Source organism: Odontesthes bonariensis, chromosome 9 (assembly GCF_027942865.1).
Source record: "Odontesthes bonariensis isolate fOdoBon6 chromosome 9, fOdoBon6.hap1, whole genome shotgun sequence".
Lineage (NCBI taxonomy): Eukaryota > Metazoa > Chordata > Actinopteri > Atheriniformes > Atherinopsidae > Odontesthes > Odontesthes bonariensis.
Window position 1 is genome coordinate 18,412,881 of NC_134514.1, and position 21,751 is coordinate 18,434,631.

Below are 21,751 nucleotides of genomic sequence, written 5' to 3' on the forward strand. Positions count from 1 at the left end.
GGGGTTTTTGGTGTTTTATCTGTGTCTTTGAGCATGATGGCTGTGAACAGACTAGTGATTAACATTTTATTGCACTGATTTCTCTGCTTTCTTCCCACAATTACGACTGGCTCAGCCACCACAGCTGGCGCTCCGTGCTGTGACTCCTCAGCAGTCTCTCAATCCGTAAAAGAAACACAGGGACGTACTCGTCATCTGCATTCAATTAAAATCTGTTCATATGTCTACAGGGTTTTAGGCGTTATTATTTGGAATTTAGGTCATAACCGCTGTGAGAAAAATCAAAGATTAAGCTTTTATAGCTCTGATTGAACTGCATTCTAGTCACACACTGAGCTCTATCTCCTAATTCATTCTAGAGCTGCCAAAATAAAAGTTTGGGTTTAATGTTGTGTTTACAAGCAGTAAAAAGTTTTCCTGAGCTATTGTGGACATCAAACCTGAAAAAAAAAACATGACAGAAAAATGGAAATAAAAAATAATGGAAATGCTCAGCCAGTTGAAATGTTCAGTGCTTCAAGCCACACCCCAGAAGAGCCCTTAAAATGACATATGAGAGTAAAATAAAACCCAAGGTTTTCTCGTGCCCACGCAAAACTTTCTCGTGCGCACCTGAAACTTTTCTGGTGGGAACGTGAAACTTTCTCGTGCGCACCTGAAACTTTCTATGCAACATTGTGGAATAATGAATTAGGCCCAGGATATTTACTCTTAGTGTTTGATGCCCGCAGAAAGTTGACCTGCGTCTGACATTAGACCTACATGACGATTCTCTGCCCGTCCTGCTGCCTAACCTACACTGTTTTACAATAAAGTGTAAGTTTCTCGTGCCCACGCGAAACTTTTCTAGTGGGCACGCAAAACTTTGTCATGGGCCCGCGAAACTTTGTCGTGCCCACGAGAAAAGTTTTGCGTGGGCACGAGAAAGTTTAAACCCTTGGGTTTTATTTTACTCTCCCATGTCATTTTAAGGGCTCGGTAGAAACACAAAGTGCCGAGGCTCGAGTTCTCAAACAAATGAAAAGAATTGGCATCAAAGGGTCTTTTTTACCCCCCATGGTCAGACAGAATTCTGAAACATCTGAAGAGAAAAGGGTCTGGTCTCAATAAAGGACCAATATGTGAGTGAACGGCTTGCATCCTTTGACCCATCAAAAGAAGGGTTTGAATTGCCCCACTAGCATTTATTCCATCCTTTGCAAGTAAAGCTTTATGTCCAGTCCAAGATTTGTAATTTTGAAACTTTTCAAAGGAAACACACCCTCTCTGACATCCTTCAGAAGCCCTCAGATTCTAAGCAGCTTATCTCATAAGTTTGTGCCCATGCTTCCATAGCTGCATCCTCCGAGAAGACCCATGAACTCTTCTGGGAAAAAGGGAACTGGGTGTTGAAAGGAATTTACTGATGATACAGTCGTGTTCCATCAGCAGTAGGCTCCAGTTAAAGCCCAGTACTACTGAACATCTATTACTACTGAGCATCAGCTATGTGTATTGTTGTGTTTGTTGATTTGAGCCTCCTGTTTAATTGTTGTCATTATTTGTTCCTACACTATTGAAAATATGAAATTGAAAAGAATTTAAATAGGAGCACTACTTCTTACTGAGGCTGAAATTTCTCCCCTGGAATACTTTTTAGCCCATAGTTGTTGTGGTCTACAGAGAGGTGCCAAGGACATGACCCCCTGAAAGACCCTGGCTCCTGGAAAAGGTTCCTGTCATGTCATAAAGTTACGGGCTCCATAGACCCTAGTGGGACTGTTGCTCAGGTTGATGATTGATGTAGCAGTTTATATATATTAGCAGCACTAATAATTTTAAGCACTGCCACCTTGGTAAATATTATGTGCAATATCCTGTCGTCATGTTGGCATCTCTTGCAGTGACTCAAGTACGATAGATACAGAACAACAGAATATTTATATCACAGATATCTCGCATGGTTTTAATGATCTCATTCTAATTCAAGACTCATGCTGCAGAAATTTGCACTAAGCTGAAATCGATTTTTCACGTGTAATTTTAATAGCACATATACAAATGATTTTAATTGTAGATGTGCCGTAAATGTTATTGAACAAATGATAAGTCAGTGAGCATATTAAACTGTTGTTAGAAAATGAAATGAATATATCCTTTGTTCATTTTTTCTGTTAGAGATGCAAACAACCCACAGAGACCTCTACTATTCTCTGCCTCTTAGCAACGTATTTTAATTCGCTGTAGACGCTGGCTGGCTGTCACTCCGCCATGATATCACAAGTGGGAGTGGATGTGTCTCATCTTTGTGTGTAAGAGTTAGTCATTGTTTATTCAGCTGTGGGATCAGTCGTGAAAAGGTCACATCAAACATGTCCAGCTGTGTATGAACCACTACACGTTTAATTCTGATGTAATTGGAGCTGAAGTTAAAACAAGAAACCTGCAGTTTTGCTCTTTGATGGATGCGTCTGCTGCACATTTACCTTTCAGCAACACTGTACTTAATTTTTGTGCCTTATTAATCTCAGACAGTCCTGCTTAGGTTCTTTTATTGTCTACTTCTGGTTAAGCTGTAAAGCAGCCTGTTTAACTGAATAACTGTTGTGCTAACTAAGTGTAATTACACTGATCACAGAAGTTGCTTTCAGACATCTGCTGTTTATGTAGTTTTTTTTATCATTTTGTTCTTTCTACTCTAGACCATAGAGCTACTCTGTTGAGATGTTGTCATTTATTTAATCTTAAAGCCTTAGTAGTTAGACTGAAACATAATTAAGTGGTTTATGTGGTATATTTAAGTTGGCCTGACCTGGCCAACTGCAACACCATAGGCACCCCATTGGCTCTGGAACAGGCTAAATCTGGACTCGTCAGACCTCATGGTCTTTTTCCACAGCTCCACAGTCCAATCTTTATGCTCGCTTGCAAATTTAGGTCTCCCTTTCTTTTGTTCTTCGATAAACCTTTTTTGTCTTCACATCATGCATGTGGAAATGCTCATTTCGACTGTTGATTTTCTTTCATGTGATTTCACCAAATGATTAAGTGTTCTGCAATCATGGCCATTCCAGATTCTCTTCATAAGACATTTCTTCCTCAAAGATGATTGTTCACTGCTGTCCTTCCACATTTAAATAATGAGTTGGACATCTCTGAACTCAATTTTTGTCTTCTGCTTAATTTTTTTTTGTTTGCTCGATGAAGACTAATTATTTAACTGTTAATAGCATTCTTGATTACGTTAATAACCAGCTGAAACACATCTATTGCTGCTGTACTTTTACCTACTTGCTCAGTTAAATACAGACTTTTGTTTTTGGCCAGGCAGTGTGAGACTGGTAATTAATTCAGTATTTATGAAACATATGCCATTCCAATTTTTGTTTTCCTGTTTGACAACACAGTTCACAAATGATGTTGAGTGCTCATGCTTCATTGTCAGTTTGACTTTTATGCCGTTAAAGTTCACAGAATACATTAACCTTGTGATTAAAAATAGATCAGAGCATGCAAACAGAACTGTTTTTAAAAGTCATTTTTGTACTGCATCCTGATGTGGTGGAATTATAGAATAGTTCTGTATGAATCCAGATCAGTGTATTTGGTACATGTAGCTCCAGTATTATTTGCTTAGCTAAGCTATACATAAGACAGGGAGCTAAGCTATACATTAGACAGAGATCAGTTCTTCTGATTGCAGTGCTACATTATAGCGAATATTGCTTACCGAATGTATATAAATAATTTCCGAGTATAACGTGTTGTCTCATCATTCTTTAATGTCCTTGTGGCGAACGGATTTAATTTGGTAGTAGACTTTCACTGCGTCTCTGAAAAGCTGCTGCAGTGACTCGAGTCTCTCATGTGTCTTTATGAAAGCTAAACAGATGTTCGGAGTCCTTTTTGCTGCAGTAAACAGGACAATATGAATTTGTGCTTCTACAGTGTTTTGAAAAGTCCTTTGTGTGGCTTAAGAATTTTAAAGCTTTCAAAATTCTATCACACAGATCCCATTTTTTTACCACATAGCACTCATGCTTCCAGAACAAAAGTGTACCCCTCACAAAAAAAAAGCTGCTCCCAAAGTTCATAGATTCATTAAGACTGTTCCATGTTAGGTACTCTAGATTAATGGCAAGCAGCACTCACAAGATGTCACTTAAGTATTGGTCTTAATAAATCTATGCATCACAGGAGGTGCTTTCAGTGACTGAACTTTAATTGTGGATTTTAAAAAAAATGGGTCCTTCTATCACTATCTATATGAACCGCAATGGCTTTCATTCATTTGGAAAAAAATGTTTTTAGTTATCAGTGTGAACACATACTGTATGTATCTCCCTCCTCTTTTTTCTCACTCAAACAAACCACTCACCTTTTGTATTTCTCTCTCCCCAGCTGCCATACTTGATGACCCTATGGAGTGTAGCAGAGGAGAGCGTTTGGCCATCACGTTGGCCAAAGATAACATCAACAGAAGCAGTAATCGCTCCATCACTGGCAAGCTGGAGGTGGACATCTTTGAACTGCTGAGAGACAGTGAATATGAGATGGGAGAAACGAGTAAGTAACATGATTAAGAAATGCCAGTAAACTGGTAAGGAAAAGCCTGTTTGTTCGTTCGTGGTAGTTTGAGTTTGTTCAATATATGTGTGTTTTGATTCTGAGTAAAAGATAAAGTATGTACTATTCAACAACCTTCAGCCATTATGAACTCCTCTGAGCAGCTTTCCAGCACCCTGCAAATTAAACAAAGGGATGTTCTCAAAGCAAAAGAAGAATATAACAAGATAAATGGTTTTCAGGAATTCCTCAGTTTGTAATGTTTGAAAGAAATGGCACCAAAAACTCTCTGAGAGACCTGTTGGAAGGATTACCAGAGAGGAAAATTAAAAACGGATGTTTTACTAAAAAAGAACTCCAGGAGGATTCACAGACATCTCCAGGCACTGTAGAATTGGTGCACTGCTCTACATTGCAGCCACACCTGAATAAACGCGAGTTTCACACACGAGTCAACAGAAGAAAACCTTAGCTGTGTTCTTACAAAAAACTTCCAAAGTTTTTGAACAAACATCTAAAGAGGCCTGATGCTTCAAACTTCAACATGCCACTGTATGGATGACTTTTAACAGAGAGGCCTATAAAACTGTAGCCTGGGTGCCAGCCGAACTTAGCCCCGCCCATAAAATTTTTGGTCGGGAAGTTCGGTCTGGCTCTGCTCAGTTGGGAAATCATTATGCCCGACATCGAATCAGTCGACCCAATCAGATTGCCAGGGCGGGCTTTATACGTTGATGGACAGATGATCAACAGGGACATTATCGACTATGTCACTAAAGAGCGCTTGGTTTGACTTCGTTTGAAACAAACATGGCTGCCGCTGGAGAGCTAGGGTGTGTAGATTCTGCCATCGAGTCTGTTCTACAGGATCTCCACATTGCATTCATTTTGAAAGACGAACAGAGGAACGCAATAAAGGCTTTTATCGATAGAAAAGATGTTTTTGCCATCCTTCCTACAACAAGTGTGTGTTGCTTAATCTACGTCACATACTACGTTGCTCTGATTGGTTGTAGGTCTATCCAATTGACCGAAGAGGCATTTTTTCTCCTGGTTCGGTTGAAACACGCCCCATACTCAAAACTCTATTGAGCGGTATCAGACTCACATTCTGACTAGAATCGTGAGTATGACGTAGTCAGGCTAATAAAACTGGGCCATTATGAGATTTAATGTGACAAATGCAACACTGAGAGTGGCACCATTAACACCAGCTGGAGAATCTCTCTCTTATCAATTGCCTCAAAGCTTTCACTTGACACATACCCAGAACATTGATGCACAGTGCAGTTACCTTACACCTCTGTGTTTATTGGTTCGATTATTTTATTTTTTTAATGAAAACCCTCCAAAATCAATACAGCACAGTATGGGTTTTCAGAAATTGACTAATACAAACTGCCATGATGGGAAGTGGGAGGATTGATTTTTCAATATACTACACTCACTCTCAAAAGCTAAAAGCTTAGCGGTGCTGCTTTATCCGTAGAAACACAAGTCTGCTTATGACAACAACAGGACACTGTGTTATTTTCTCTGCCCAGATAAAGACAGACTATCCTAAAAGGGGTTCCTGCAGTGTACCGAGTGTGTGCAGGTTCCTCTGTTTGTTTGTACAGTGGTATGTGTTGGTGTGTGACGGCTGCATTGTGTGTATACAGTGCAAATGTTTTGTATATGAAAGAGTGCGTATGTGTTTAGAGCCAGGAATTGGATTAGGGACGGATCAGCCGCTGCAGTTGGATGGATATATCACAGAGGGTGCACTACCTGAAAAGAAAAGTCCCATCCCTCTTTCCAAGCACCCCTTCCTGTGAAGTATCCAACTCCCAAGTGACGCTTCCTTGAACTTATTGCTGCAGTTTTTTATGCAGAAAGCATCACATGACAAGGCTCTTTTTTACAGACAGCTGTTCTTTTATGTTTTTAAAGTCCCTGAATGCTTTACTTTTAAGCCGCTATTTATACACCTGAAAAAAATGAAGACTCTTTTCCCCCATTCTGGTTCTTCTGTATCCCAAGTGTCTCTCTTCTCCGCTGACTCTCCATCTGTTTATTTTCTTGTGAAAAGTGAATCTGTGAGGAAATTTGGTATTACTGTGTTGCAGTTGTGTTTGAAATACATTTGCATGCATTGTGAACATTTGTGTTTTGCTCATTTTTTTAATTCTTTTTTAATAAGGGTATGACGATTGTTGTATTTCATACAAGAAATTGTGGAAAATCCCTTGCAATCAAGTGATCCAGTTAAATCCATGTTCCTCCAGCCCTTCACTGCACCTACATGATTAGTTATTACAGGTTGGCCGGTCTACCTCTCTTTGATGTGGTCCTTGACTGAAATATGCAACCCAATCAAGTGATTGATTCTCCGATTCTCTGGTGAATTTTTCCCCTCTTCTGGAGGAATCGGAGCAGATAATAAGCTCTCGCATCCCTTTGTAGTTGTATCCTGTTGGCTCTGATAAATCATCACAAAACGTCAGTGTTTCATTTTTTTGCAGCCATAAAGAACATCCAACATGGTTGAACATTTCTCTCCGCCCTTCACAAGGAAACCTAAATGCCCATATTCTGGCCCTCTTTGTTTACTGTGTGCTGCGCTGCAAAGACTACGCAAAGCACCCATGGTTGCTCGTTAAACTGTCAGAAAATTGAATCCACCAATTGAAATTCTTGAGCTTCTCTTTTACTACTTTCGGTGTAAATGTGAACAAAAATAAATGACATACAGAAAAATGTCCAGTTTTAAGAGGCAACAAAGACAAAAAAGTGTTTTGGGGAAGTAAGTGTAGAGGCACAAAAAAACGTGAACAACTTTCATACTGTGTCTCCTCTCTGGACCTGCACTTTTCAAATATTACTTTATTTTGTCCTTTGCATCCCTTTTAAATTGTTGTTGTTTTTTTTTACCTTCACTTGCTCTTTGGTTTGGTTCATGCACTCAAGTTAAACTTTAAAATACTTGGTCACAACAGGAAAATGTCATAGTTTGCCTTAAAAGAGACCCTCTCGTAATGTTAACCAGATGTTACCAAGTTAACAAGTATAACTATCCTTTTCCATCTGGGAGTATGTCGAAGTCAGGGTCTGAATCTTTGAATATTATACAATTCAATTCAATTTTGATTTGTGGGGATGCAGTTTAATTCAAAATCGATTCTCAGTCCTCAATTCAAAATACAAAAATGTGCTGATTGCAGAATCTGTTGGCATTGGGATCCACTGATTTATTTATTTTTTCCTCTGTGTATGTGTAAATGTATTCTTATGTCTTTCAGCTTGTGATATGTGTCGCTGTTTGTTTTTGTCGGTGGCTCCGTGTGCCTGAGGTTAAATAGATGTTTTTTATTTGTCTCTGTATTGTAGTACTGTCTTTTATTTTACTTTGCTTGCTGTTGTCTGTGCAACTTATTCAAGTTCAAGATTTCTGAGTTTAATAGAATCATTTCAAAAGACAACTCACACATAACTTAACGCCCATGAAATAGTCAGTTGGAAAGTTTACTTTTGAACTCTTGGGAACTATGTTTTGATGAAACATCGTTATGGCAACTACACTTCTTTCAGAATCAACTTTTACTTCTTCTAACTAAAACTGACAGTTGAATGTAGTGGGGACATTTTTTGTATTTGAAATTGCGTAAGATTTGTATAACAGTCGGTCTGTATATATACCAGCTGTGCAGAAAGTGAGTAAATAAAAGTGTCACCACAGCCAGTAGCAGGCTGGCGTGCAGTCAGATCACACAGCTTTATAATTCAGTGAAGCCATGCGAACATGTGCAAAAGTGTGTGTGCGTGCAGTGTGAATGTAATGTACATGTGTATGTTGCTGTTACTGTAAGGTGTGGCGCGTTCATGTCTTACAGTCTCAATGGGTGACAAGAGGGAAAAGCTATGAATCATTCAGTTCACCTCCTCTTCACCATGCAGACCTCAAAACTGTTATTCTTTGCCTCTTTCACACACATGGTTGATCAGTACTCTATATTTTCCCCAGTAACCAGCTCTAAATTACCACGACAGTAGCACACTTTGTCCACATGAGAACAGCCCAGTTCTCCACTTGTTTCTGCTCACACCATTAACAGCAGTGTTTTAATTATAAACCAGGGATTATAAACACACAAGAAGCACTCGTTTTTAGAAGGGGCGATGAAAGTCTGTGTACACGAGAGAGGAATAAAACTCATTTCCACTGAAATGTTCCTGCCAAAAGATATGTTTTCAACCCCAAAGGTAAAGTCTTTAAATCGGCCCTTGTAAATGTAGAATTTGGAGAACAAGATGAGATGTGTGTCGCATCTTGGGCATAATATTCCATTCATGTGCAAATATTCAGATAGCAGATTTTAGGTTTTAAGCCTCCAGATATCGTTATTTCTGTCTCTCTGTCTCTCTCAGCGTCTGTCACTCTGTTGATCTGTCTGTGTCGTTTCCCATTTCTATATCCTTCAGTTTTCCCCATGTGAGAGCATATCATGTTAATGCCAGTCTTTCCCTCTGGATATACTCTCATTGGCAGGAAACTGTAGATCAGGAGATGAATGTATTTGTCCTTGTGCACATTCCAAATATATATAAATATATATATATATAAAGTCCAGGTTCCCATGAGACAATAAGAAAGTACTGGTTCAGCTTACTGTCTGTTTAGCAGTTGACACAGTCAGCATGTGTATCCATTAATGTCTGGCTGAAGGAGACATTTTGTTTGTTGCCTAAGGCCAACATTCTTACTTTGTCTCTTTGTTTCCCCCCTCTCACTCCTCCCTTTTTACCTCCATACCCCTTCTCTGTCTTCTCTCAGTGTGCCAGATCATGTCTAAAGGAGTGGTGGCAGTCCTCGGTCCATCTGCCAGTCCAGCTTCCAACTCCATCATCAGCAACATATGTGGAGAGAAGGAGGTGAGTTTTGCACCTAACTGGCCTGTAGCTGAGGGGGACCTGCTCACAGTTTGAGCTCCAAAAAGCTCATCAGCAGATGTGAGGTTTTTGTAGAGGATTGAGAGGGAAATAAATAGAAGTTGGAACTGATGGAACACTTCACCAGTGTCTCCACTCGAGTCTCACTCAGATCACAGCACTGCTGGACATTTTATTTCCAGCTTACCCCATTAGCTTGAAGCAGTTTGGCCCAAGGAGGCTCATTAGCATTGTTCTGAGATCCTTTTTTTTTTCAGTTCATTTTATGTTTGTTTTTCTCTGAATCAAATGTGCCAACAATAAAGCTATCTATACAAGATGTCTCTGTATCATATCTACCAGATGATACCAAAACAAAGTTACATTTGCCCTCATGATCAATGAAGAAAGAAGATGCTTTCCACAATTTAAATAATACTAAATGGATCTGCAAGCATATCTTAGATTAATGCAAATTCACTTGTTTGAACTTGTGACAGTGTGTGTCTTGCTGTCAGATGTTAAGAGAGGTTTGAAATTAAACCATCTTCAAATCATAAATAAATGAGAGATCACAACCAATGCCATTTGTCCACTTTTCCGTTTTTTTTATTCTTTGCAATCCACCAAATCTATTACCAAAACACTATTAGGTCTACACTATTTACACAAATTTGTAATTTTATGAAGACAGTGTCACCATTATTAGACACTTAGCATTATTTTAGCATGTAAAGTACATATCTCAGTGGTCTTGTTTTATGTTTTATGGAGTGCACCTCACCATAGATATTTTTGGTCCTCAAATTAGCTGCCCTTTCAACTGCATGATCACAGTACTAAATGACATCACCTTACCATTTTAGTCTCTATAATTTAAGCCTCTGCCTGCCGTAGAGACATTATTGTGTTAAAGTGGTTGTCAGAACAAGACTTCCTGCTGTTAAAACCCCTGGTGGCACTGAATCAAGAAAATGTCTCCTTTGAAACAATGACTACGATAATGCCACTGTATAAATATTAAAGACCCCATGACAAGAGAAAACACATTTTTTAGATATTAACTGATAATTCCCGTGTAAAGGAAGAACTGATGCTAGCTCTAAAGATTAATTTCCTTACACTGTCTCAGATTTGATCCTTATATATCCTTTCATATTCTGAATGGATATGGTAGTCGTCTGAACGTCTTAACATTTCTTTGAAGCTCAGCCAGTTATGAGCTTTTTTCCAGAGAAAGTGATCGGATTATAACATCTGTTGTTGTTGTGGTGAATTCATCTTTGTATTTTCTTTGTATAAAACTTTGTTAGGCAGGGATTTTTGGCGTCAGCAGTTTTGGCTGACACCAGAGCTGTATTCAGTTGTTAGGCTTACACAAAATAATTCAGTCCTTTCACATCGACACGGCAATGTCTTGCGATGGGTTATCACACCTAACCTCATAGAAAATAACTTCATAGAAACATAGAGCTGGGTTTGTGATTTGCCAATTGGGTGTCCATCTTCATCTGATCTGTAAGTGCAATTTTATACTGTATCCACACATCATTCTTGGCAACAGTCCTCTTCCAACAAGAGTTGTTTGGGGGTAGAGGGGCACAACACTTAAGTTTTATACTTCCAGCTGCACTCTATTATCAGCTTAACAACACATTCACTGTACTTATTCTGCTGCCGCTTATTTGTAATCCTTTTAATTAAACCATGTATGCAATAGCACCAGTATTTTTTATCAAAAGCAGCGTTATTGAATTAGTCGGGTTTTGCCTTCCCTCCAAGTAATTTTGTTCCTTTTTTTTATAATAATTTTGATGAGCTTCTCTGAGACGGTTTCTGACAGTTTGTGCGGATACTCTTAGGTTCTGCAAACCCATTGTTGCAGCAGTCGCCCGGGTGGCTGGTCTCAGACGGTCTTAGAGGTGAACATGCTGGATGTGAAGGTCCTGGGCTGGTGTGATTACACAGGGTCTGCAGTTGTGAGGCCGGTTGGATGTACTGCCAAATTCTCTGAAACGCCTTTGGACAAAAGCTTATGGTAGAGAAATGAACATTCACTTCACGGGCAACAGCTCTGGTGGACATTCCTGCAGTCAGCATACCAATTGCACGCTCCCTCAAAACTTTCGACATCAGTGGCATTGTGCTGTGTGATAAAACTGCACATTTCAGAGTGGCCTTTTATTGTGGCCAGCCTAAGGCACACCTGTGGAATGATCAAGCTGTCTAATCAACATTTTGATATGCCAAACCTGGGAGGTGGGATGGATTATCTCGGCAAAGGAGAAGTGCTCACGAACATAGCTTTAGACAGATTTGTGAACAATATTTGAGAGAAATAGTTCTATTGTGTATGTAGAAAATGTTTTAGATCTTTGAGTTCAGCTCATGAAAAATGGGAGCAAAAACAAAAGTGTTGCGTTTATATTTTTGGTCAGTGTAGTAAAACAAAATGATCAAAACGGCATTACACTTTCATTGAGTTGATTAGATGATAGTGGTCTAAATTACTTCTTTCTCTGGTGTGTATATAGTACTGACAGATGGGTTTTCCTCTTGTCCATCTCTGCTCGGGCCGGCTTCTATTTGCTTGTGTCATCCCCCGTTCGCCCATGGTTAGAGGCCCCACTTTTAAATCAATCCCAGTTTTACTTGTGGAAAAACTCATTTATCTTTCACCATCCTTTCAACAACTCTCTTCTACATTCCTTTACTGGTGATAATATGGCTGTTCTCCCGAGTACAAGGACCCGCTGTCCTAATAGATACAAATGGTCACGATCATTCTATGGTAATAGTAACATAATTAATCTAGCAAAGGGGTTAGATGCTAATTAAAATGTAAAATTTGATAATAGAATCAACTTTTTTCTCATAGATCTTTATATTGTTGCACGGCTTAATCTAAAATTTAAACTTATTGTTTTATTGTTGCCCTTTTTTCAGTGTAGGAGGCTGTGTTCAGAAACTTTAAATACAATCAGTAATACTGCAGTACAGAAATCTGCCACTTAAGCACAATTACTCAAATTTTATTGGCAGAATGACCTTCTGCGTTATGGATTTCCATAAGTACTCATAATGCTGAAATATAATGGATTTTTATATTGTTTGATTACTCTATAGAGCTGTATAAAGCCAAGTTGGCACTGCTGTATTCAGTCACAGCAGCACTGATATTACATACAGTTGGTTAATGTAGAGGAGTAAAAGTGAGAAGAGCCATAAAAATGTTAGTCGGAGCAAGTTTCGTTACCAGAAGGTAGAGTATGTGAGTCATCGTCTCTTGAATTTATTGGATCTTAAAGAACTACACTGCTCAGAATTGTGTTTTGAGGATAATTTTCGGTGTACTGGTGTCCGTAACTTTAAGTTTTAAGTCTATTACACTTCAGTATATCCGGACACGGTGTTGTACTCAGTGGTCAGACAGAGCTGCAAATGCTAGATGGCACTGAGACGGTGACTTGGCACCTATGTTGTCCACTAGTGTTTGTCCTGGGAAATGTGTTAAATGGTTTGGGGTATTGCAGTGAGACATGCTCAGTTTGGTGTGACGTGACATGATTTCCAACTTATGATATCCTCAAACTGACTTAAGTTTTAGAGTTTAAAAGAAAGGTATATAGGATCGTACATTTTTTTTTTTGTTTTGCAGAAGAGACCAAAGTCATATCAACCACTTTGTCTCTTTGTTAGCTTGCTCCTCTTATTTGTTTCAAAGATCTTCAGTTTTTATATAAGCGGTGCGTTGGTGGTCCTGCCTCATAAATAAACAACATGTTATCAGAAGCAATTTTATGTCCACCCTCGGTGTGGGCTAAACATGCTCAGATGATTTTTTTGACACATAATTGTCGTGACAATAGACACCAAACTACTGTTACTTGTGTATATCTTGATCCTCTTATTCCATCACCCGGTACATAAGATGTATAATAATCTTTTCCTAGGTGGTTAATTAAATATTCATCCCATTGTTTTTCCTGTTGTGATTATCAATACTGTTGGTCGTTTCTCATTTCAATCATCAAATCAGAAACAAATGGATTTCATGGGTAAATTCCTTGACGAATGAAAGAGAGAAAGCTCAAAAAGTTGCCACCTTTCTTTGATAATTTGTGGCGCACTTCAAAACATGCCTTTTAGGTGATTCATGTAAGAATCAAGTTTATTTATGAAGCTGTGGGAGGCTTCGCCCGAGTCCTTCGTTTCCCAGAATCTTTACAAAAAATCAATTTAACCATGCTCATGGAAAACGTGCGTGGTTTAAATAAACTGCGGTTATTCTCGGCTCAGTGAGCCATAAGCGGATGTTTTCACCATCTAAGAGTGTACAGATTTGTTTTCCAACCAAACACTGAACCAGCAGATTTCCCTGATTAAGTTGTCTTTCTCAGCCTTAAAGTGTGCAAATCAGTAGAGTCGGCTGCCATGGTGTGTTTGTTTCTATTTGTGTGCTCTCTGTTTTTTTGGAGGTCACCGTATTCTTTTCACCGTTACTCTGATGAGAAAACTTGGTCGATGGCATTCACCGGCAGAACACAGTGAAACTAGTAGGCTAACTGATGTTGCAGGACTATAACATTGCAATACCCTTGCTAACTGTGTGAAGACACTGGAGACCCTGTGATAAATAATACTAACAAATCAAAGATGAATCAGTAATCCATAAAAAGTCTAACATTGGTGTAACTACAGAGGAAGTCATTTTTCATTTAAAGACGTTGATTTATTGCACTAAAATTGTTTTGATTCTAACTTCTTTGACCTTAACCAAAATGTTAGATTAGAATAAGAGCCAGGTCTGGCATTGCTACCAATCACAGAGGACCCCTGGTGATAATAGTCCTGAAAGAATGAGGCTGAAGTAACACTACATCAAGATAAGGTTTTCCTGCTGAGCGAGAGCATTGAGCTGCAGTCATAAATGGCATCCCTAATGAGCTGAGCTGCACAAACCTTACACCGTTTAAAGTCAGCCTCATCCAGTAGCATAGCAAAGAAACCAACAACCCTTTGGAAAAAAACATAAATCTTTATTCCAAGCTCGAAAGCCAAATAGTCTGCAGCACATCTCTAAGGAGAAATCCGGAGGGGTGAAGTAAATTAGTAGCTGTAGAACAAACCCAAACAAACTGTGGTGTTGTGCTACACGATCAGAAGCCTTATGAACACAATATGATGTACTGTTAAGTAAAAAAAAGGCATCTTTTTAACGAACCATTGATAATAGTCCTACTAGTCTGCATTAAATCTGTAATTAACATGCTCCATGGAGCCTACAATACTTGCAACTGTGTCAGTCATTTATCACTTGAAATAAATGCTGAAAGTGAGGAGATGACAGGTGTGTCTGTATGTCATCACCTGCCGTTGTGCAGACCTGAATATGACCACCCAATCCTTCACTGTGAGCATACAAAACCACAGATGCTGCGGCCCTGACGCCTCGTTGCCTGGGACAACGACAGCAATATTGTGGCTGACAGACCCCACTAGGTGATCAGCACATCATTTTCTAGCGTCTATAAATCACTCCCTGGGTTCCACTGCTGCTGCTGCTGAGGCTATTTCCACTGAGGAGACAGAGGAATAGGACTGAGCGTATGTGGGATTTTGCACGAACGGTGACTAATAGAAATAATCTGTCACTGCAGAGAATGGGTTGGTGCATCTGGTTGCTTCCATCTCAGGCGACACGGCTAGCATACGGTAACTTTGGGTCGAGATTTCAAAGAACTGCAGATTAATATCCACTAATGAGAAACGTTACCGTGGGCTTTGGATGAGAGGCTCCTTCTGCTTCTCAGGTGTCTGTTTGCCTGGCTGATGAAGCCAACTATGTTATCCAAATTAAGTTTTTTTTTTTGTTTGGATTTCTGTGAAACTCAAGGAAACAAATTGATTTTTTTTCTGTTTTTTTTATTTATTTTTATTGAAAGCTGTAGCTTTAGTTTTTAATATTGAACATTAGGGCAACGTCAGTAGCTATAGAAAGCTTTTATATCATATAGATTAAATGTCAGTAATTACATTTTACTTTAATCTCATTCCACCTGCCAAGGCTTATCACTGTCAGGACAGTTTAAATCCTGTTTTTATCCCCGCTTTTCTTTCATCTCCCATAAAGGCTGAAACGTGCAATATCACCACGTACACTTAAGCAGAGAAACATATTCCTCTATGATTCAAACATGTGTTAGAAGTGTTCATGAATATTAATACTATGTCTGATGTCCAGCGGTTGTTTTGGGCTTGAAAAACCATCTGTTCGCAGGAGTACAGAGAGATTACACGGCTGCATTTCGGTGAGGTGGTGCTCAGGTTGGATTTATAGGTGAACGTCGGGTCTGCCGGGCAAACACAAACCGCATTGAATTTAGGTCGGGGGTCATTGCTGTAGCTCAAGCCTTGAAGAAAGGCAAGGGTGCTTTCAAGCTCACATGGATGATCAAAATACCCACAAGGTACCTTTCTTAAATGACCCAGAAAGAGAAAATATTTTTAAAAATTGCTTGCAGATTGAATGTCATTCAAGTATGGATTAGTTGTGCTGTTAAGGTGTCTTATACTCTCCCACAGTGGAAGAAGCTCCCACTATGTAATTTCTCTGCCTTTTCCCCTGTCCCCCGTGACAGTGTTTTTCTTTCTACACTAAAAATGAATGTTTCTTGTTTTTCTGCGGCTGAGTTTATTCCCAAGATAGTTTGGAGTCAAACGTATTTCTCAAGATTGCTTTATTAGTAGGCAAATGAACTCTGTGGGATTCCTCTGAATGGCCAAACAGGAGCAGTTGACATAAAGAACTATTAGACATTGAGACACAGTTGATTGCTCAAAAACAGTTCTTCTCACTTTGAATGAAGAAATATTTTGCAGGTCTAGTGCTTCACTTGTGTCACAATTGTGGAGGATTCATAAGAAAATAAACGCACACATTGAATACTTGTTAGACCAGATCAAATGCAAAACTGATCGGTCACTGCCCTGGTTCCACATCTGCTTCAAGTGAGCTTGTGGTCTAAGACCAAGGCTGGTACTGTGTGCAGCCCTCACAACTAACTTTTCCATGTGATTACATTGATACAAAGTTAGAATGATTATATCTGAGCAGCTGAATGTTAACGAGGCGGAAATATGATTAACAAGACACCAGTAAGATAGGTTTGTTGTCTGATTTTTCATAATTGTGATCCTGAAAAGCTCTGCCAATTCTCATTTCAAAATTCAAATATTGACACTGAACAACCTTAGCTTTTCTGTACATATTACATTACCTCTGTCCTTACTGATTTAAGTTACACCATTCTACTTTCACTCATTGCCCCGTGTCTTTATTTTTCAGATTTTCTTTCCTCCTACCACAGTTTTTAAACCAATTTTCTGCCTTTCAGCCTTCATCCCACCTTTAATATCTGCTATTGTTCCCCTACAAAAAAGCCTTCGCACTTCATACCACTGTGTGTCCTTATTTGCTCTTCCTTCTGTATTTTCCTCTCTTCTCTTCTGTTGTTCCTTATTTATTTCATTCCATCTCATACACCAGCCCCTTTCCTGCCATTTATTTCTGCCTCACTCTGTGCAGATGCCAGTCACAGATGACGAGAAGGCCATGATCTCTTAAGAAGACTAATAGAAACAACAGGCAGATAGTTTTTAGAAGCGGGCTCCTTTTCTGTCTTCCTCTTTCAGTCTCACAATTAATCTTTATGTCGGAGGGATATTTTTGGTTCTCTTATATCTGCTTTTTCTGTCTGATACTTTGTCTCTCCACTGTAATTAGGCTTTAATACCACAATAAGTAAGTCAGACTCTGTCTAGCTGAAAGTGATTGACATTAAATTAAAACTGCAGTTCAGTTATTCATGGTAATGCTGGAGCAGCAAGGTGCCCGTCGAATTTCTGTAGCATTTCTGTTATGTGTGCAAAGATTATGTGATGCAGTTTAGCTTTTAGTTGATGTATGCAATATAATATTACACAATTTTAGCCCCAAATCAAATCCTCTAAATTTTCCGGGTTTAAATTTTTCATCTATTCGTTGAAGTTTTTTTTCACTTTTTCTGCTGCTGCTGTTGTTCTCACCACTGAAATTCATTCTGATCTAAAGGCGTGGAAAAAAGCTTCCTTCTGTGCTCTAAAAGGTACAAGAATAGAAATCCCAAAAAGACTTCTGATAAGATTCAATTGCTATTTCCGTAGTGTGTAATTGTTTCTGTCGGTCTTTGTGTTTGAGAGTTTTAGGAATTAAACATTAGACTCTAAAGTGAAAGTGAAAAAGGTTTAATGGCAGGTGCTCAGCTGAGGAAGTCTCAGAACTCTAACTGCATCATCCCTCACACGTTTATTTCCCCTCGTGGACTTCTAAAGAGCTTTTCTATTTCCCTCAAATTAGAGGACAAACCTCTGGTGCTTCTTAATGACTAGGTAGTAGATACTGTAGTGAATGGCAGTTCCCATTAGTATCATTCCAACTTTCTCTATTAGGTCAAAGTTTCAGTGTAGTATAGAGCTTTTAGTTGGTCATTTATATAAAAATATATAACCAACAGAGCTTTGGTATTTCTCTTTTGCATTTACATAAATAGGAACTAAAGCATCATCAGATTGTCACAAGATTCCGAAAAAATATATTATAAATGAGAGTGACGAAAGTAAGTTAACCTCGAGAATGAACAGCTTATTTTAATATAAACATTAAAGTCATGTGTTTTGATTGAATAGCAGTCAGGTGTGAGTAGAAAAGTCAAGGCCACTGTTATCCATCCCAGAAGAGGTTGTACAAAGATCATCATGAAAGCAAGATGTGTATTACAGGGCTCTGGACCCAGGGTAACAAGAATTTCTCTCTTATGGTCTTTTGGCTGTAGGTGTCCTATTTTATTTCTTTCAGTGGGACTTTGTCATTGTATCTCCGATCTTACATTCACCTTAGGTCGCCACTTTTTCTTTTCAGTCCTGCTCGCATCTCACCACCTGCCCTCGATTCTAATTAGCTCACATGTATTCCCTCACCTGATCACCTCTCTCAGTACATACTACTTTGTATTCATTGTTCTTTGTCAGATCTCTGTTGATCTGTACCAGCAGCCTTTTTCTGACTCTGGCTTGCTCAGTATTTTTACATTCTCTCCCTGCAGGTCCTTTCAGCGTAGCCTGCCTTCCGCATGTCTGCATCTGGGTCATCTAACCATTCAGTGAAAACTCTTTTAAATTAGCCAATGTTAATTTTCTTGAGTCCACCATCAGCAGAACAATGAGCAGCAATGGATTACAATGTTTTGTGGACTGATCATACTACAATGGAACTTTATTGTATAAATGGAAACATTAACACTTCATTCCAGCATAAGAATATGAAATGTTGTGGTAGTATAATGGTTTTGGTTCATTTTGCTACGTTTGCCCAGGCTTCCCAACTATGAAATAACAAACATTGGATTACTGTACCGAATTCTAAAGAAAAATATGATCCTTAATTCAAAGTTACTGTGGGTCGTGCAGCAAGACAACGTAAAAACTAAAATGAACATTTTGCCATGACCAACTTAAGTTTTAATCTACATTAACATTAATCTACCAAAAGATGTCATTGAAGGACCTGGAGTAAGCAGTTCCTTAAAGGAAACCCAACAGCCTCTGAGTTAAAACTGTTCTGTACCAAGAAAATTCCTCCGAGCTCATTTTCCTCAAATGTTTAAGCAAATATGATTTTTATGTCCTGCTTGTTTTATTTGATTGGAACTTTTGGAACATGTTGAAATTTCATGCCCAGTCATACTTGTTGCACATGCATACATATGCCGAGTATCAAATAAACCTGTGGAAAGCTTTTTTTCACTTTATTAGGTGGACTGTAATTACTGCTGAGAAGATTTAAAGAACACCGATTCTCTGAAGTTCATAACCAGGACTGGTTCAGTAAAGGGCTATTCCAACTATTCAAAATTGCAAATCCTTTTTTTTTTCAACAAAAGGCTAATTCTTTTACAAGCGAGTTGAGAACACTGTAAATTCAACAAATACTACTGAGCTTAGAAACTAAATTACTTAACACACAAGTACTTGGTCTTGTTAAGCCACAGACAATACAGCTTCAGGCACAACGGAGCACAAATAATAAAGTCATTAATGTGGTGGAAATTCAATTCAAATTATGAATAATACATGATGAGAACATAATTCCAAGTTTGTGTTTTGATGGCACAGAATTATGCACATGTTTTAGTACATCTGAGAGTCCCCCAGAACAGGATTCCTGTGTAGTCTGCTTGCAAACAAAACACTGGTGCATTTCTTCTTTTTTTTGTCTCTTTCTGATCATAATTAGAAGAGCACAGCTGCCACCGCTGCTTACCCTTTTTTTCAAAACACTATTGATCTGTCTTTGTCAAGGCTACAGTAGCATAACCAGCATTGGAATATCCAAATCCATCGGCTTGTCAGGACGCATTTTCTTGATTTGATCATTGTGATGAATGAGAGGGAAAACAAAGTGACTCCCGGGTGAGCAGCACCTTTTCCTGCCATTTACTCCTGCGTCACTCTGTAAAGTCGCTTTGTTTTATGTTAGTCAGCTCTGTCAAGTAGCGGCGCTTCAGTCTGGTGTGGAAGGAGACGTTACCCAAGCCAGCTGATATTGCTCAGCTTTTTGCCAGCTGCTCAGGTAATTAATGTGCTGCCATTTTCACTCCATGACTCCAAGAGTCATCAGCAACATTTAGATTCCATGTCTCTCTTTCAGCTTGTTTATTACACACTCAAAGGCCAGGTTTTCCAAGATTTGTTGTCCGACTCTTTGCCAGTGTTGAATTGAGCCGTGCTTTGTTGTGAGGGAGTAAGTCAAACATTTGGCGAGATTCCCAGAAATTGATTAATTCCACTGTTAAATTAAAGAAAACACTTTTGAAATAAAAGCTCCTTGTGGGAAAGATTTAGAAAAAATAGAAAACAGACAGACATGCAGTGAGCTTATTATTATTATTATTTTTCTATTTTACTGTTTCAACAAAAAGAAAAAAAACGAGACAGAGAAGCGGAGTGAGGAATAGGCATGTCTGGAGAAAATGAACTTTTTTCCCTCTGAATTGGCTGATCAATGAGATAGAGATCTCGTGGTCAATGTTCCGCTCTCCTAAAAGGCTCCATGGGATGCACAGCCCACTCCATCTATATCACTGCTCTGTCTCTACTGCAACCGCAGGGACCTGATGCAGGCTCATTACCAGCACAAATAAAGATCTGGCTGTAGGGGCTGAGACTGGGATGAGCAGACGGTCGGGGATGAAGACTGTTGATAGGTCAGCATTGACACTCCGCCTCACTTATCCACAGGGTCTCATCTTACTTATTTTTCCTTCCCCCGAGATTTTTATTTGCCTTTTTTTGAATGCCAACAGCTGGCTTCCCAAACCTCCCATAAACCTCCTGGTTCAAAATAAGATCAGGTCTCCGTAATAGACCACCACCTGTGATCCTCTATCTGCTGTCAACCAGAATACCATCTCCAGTCTGCCAACTCCACTCTTGCATCCCAGCCTTGGCATCACAGTTGCTGACTGATGGACAATGTCTCGAAGAGCATCTGTTCTGTAATGCTCAGTGGCCAACATAATTCTCTGGCTTGCAACAGGCTACCTCAGTCCAGGCTTTAGACTCTGTGTTCTGGTATTGGCTTGTGTTCTACAACTGATGATCTCCTGACTGATTATCTCTCTCTTTTTTAATCATAAATAGACTGGCATCCCACTGGCTTCAGAAAACCTTGTATTTAGCTCACTGAGACTTAGTGGCTGCTGTCCACTTGGCTGAGGTGCTTATTGTTTTCAAGGATAGCTCAGTCCTTCTGCCAAGCATGTGTTGTATGATAATTGATGGCCAGGTCAATGTGCTGTAATGTAAATAAATTACAGTATAAATCACCAATGGAACGTCACTAATGCTAACCTTCCTTACAGCTGTGCCGCATGTGTTCCAAACCCATAGACGTCCAGTGACACTTTGTTAAACTATTTTGTTCTGCTGCCCCTCTGAGTCCATGCCAGCAGATGTAGTTCCTGATTATGTCTGTGCTCCATATGGCACCACTGCCCACCTGCCTCCTCTTCATCTCCCTTCACTCAGGCCCCCTTCTATCAGCCTCTTGTTACATTAACTGTGGTCAGGTAGCAGAATTGGGCACGTGTCAGCTCAACAACTGAGGCAATCTAGAGCCCAATGGGCTGGACGGAAGGGAAATTAGCTTTCACCTTCACTCCAGCACAGAGCATCTGTCTCCTCACTAATGCCGTGTCAG

At 39.3% G+C, this 21,751-nt stretch overlaps 1 protein-coding gene across 1 annotated transcript in view; it reads left to right on the top strand.

The window, feature by feature from the left end:
* Positions 1-21,751, top strand: part of grik4 (glutamate receptor, ionotropic, kainate 4) — a 354,718-nt gene that overhangs the window by 209,480 nt on the left and 123,487 nt on the right. The window contains exons 4-5 of the mRNA XM_075473484.1: positions 4,381-4,545; positions 9,359-9,456. Of these exons, the coding sequence (XP_075329599.1) occupies positions 4,381-4,545; positions 9,359-9,456 (263 nt within the window). The remainder of the gene's footprint in view (positions 1-4,380; positions 4,546-9,358; positions 9,457-21,751) is intronic.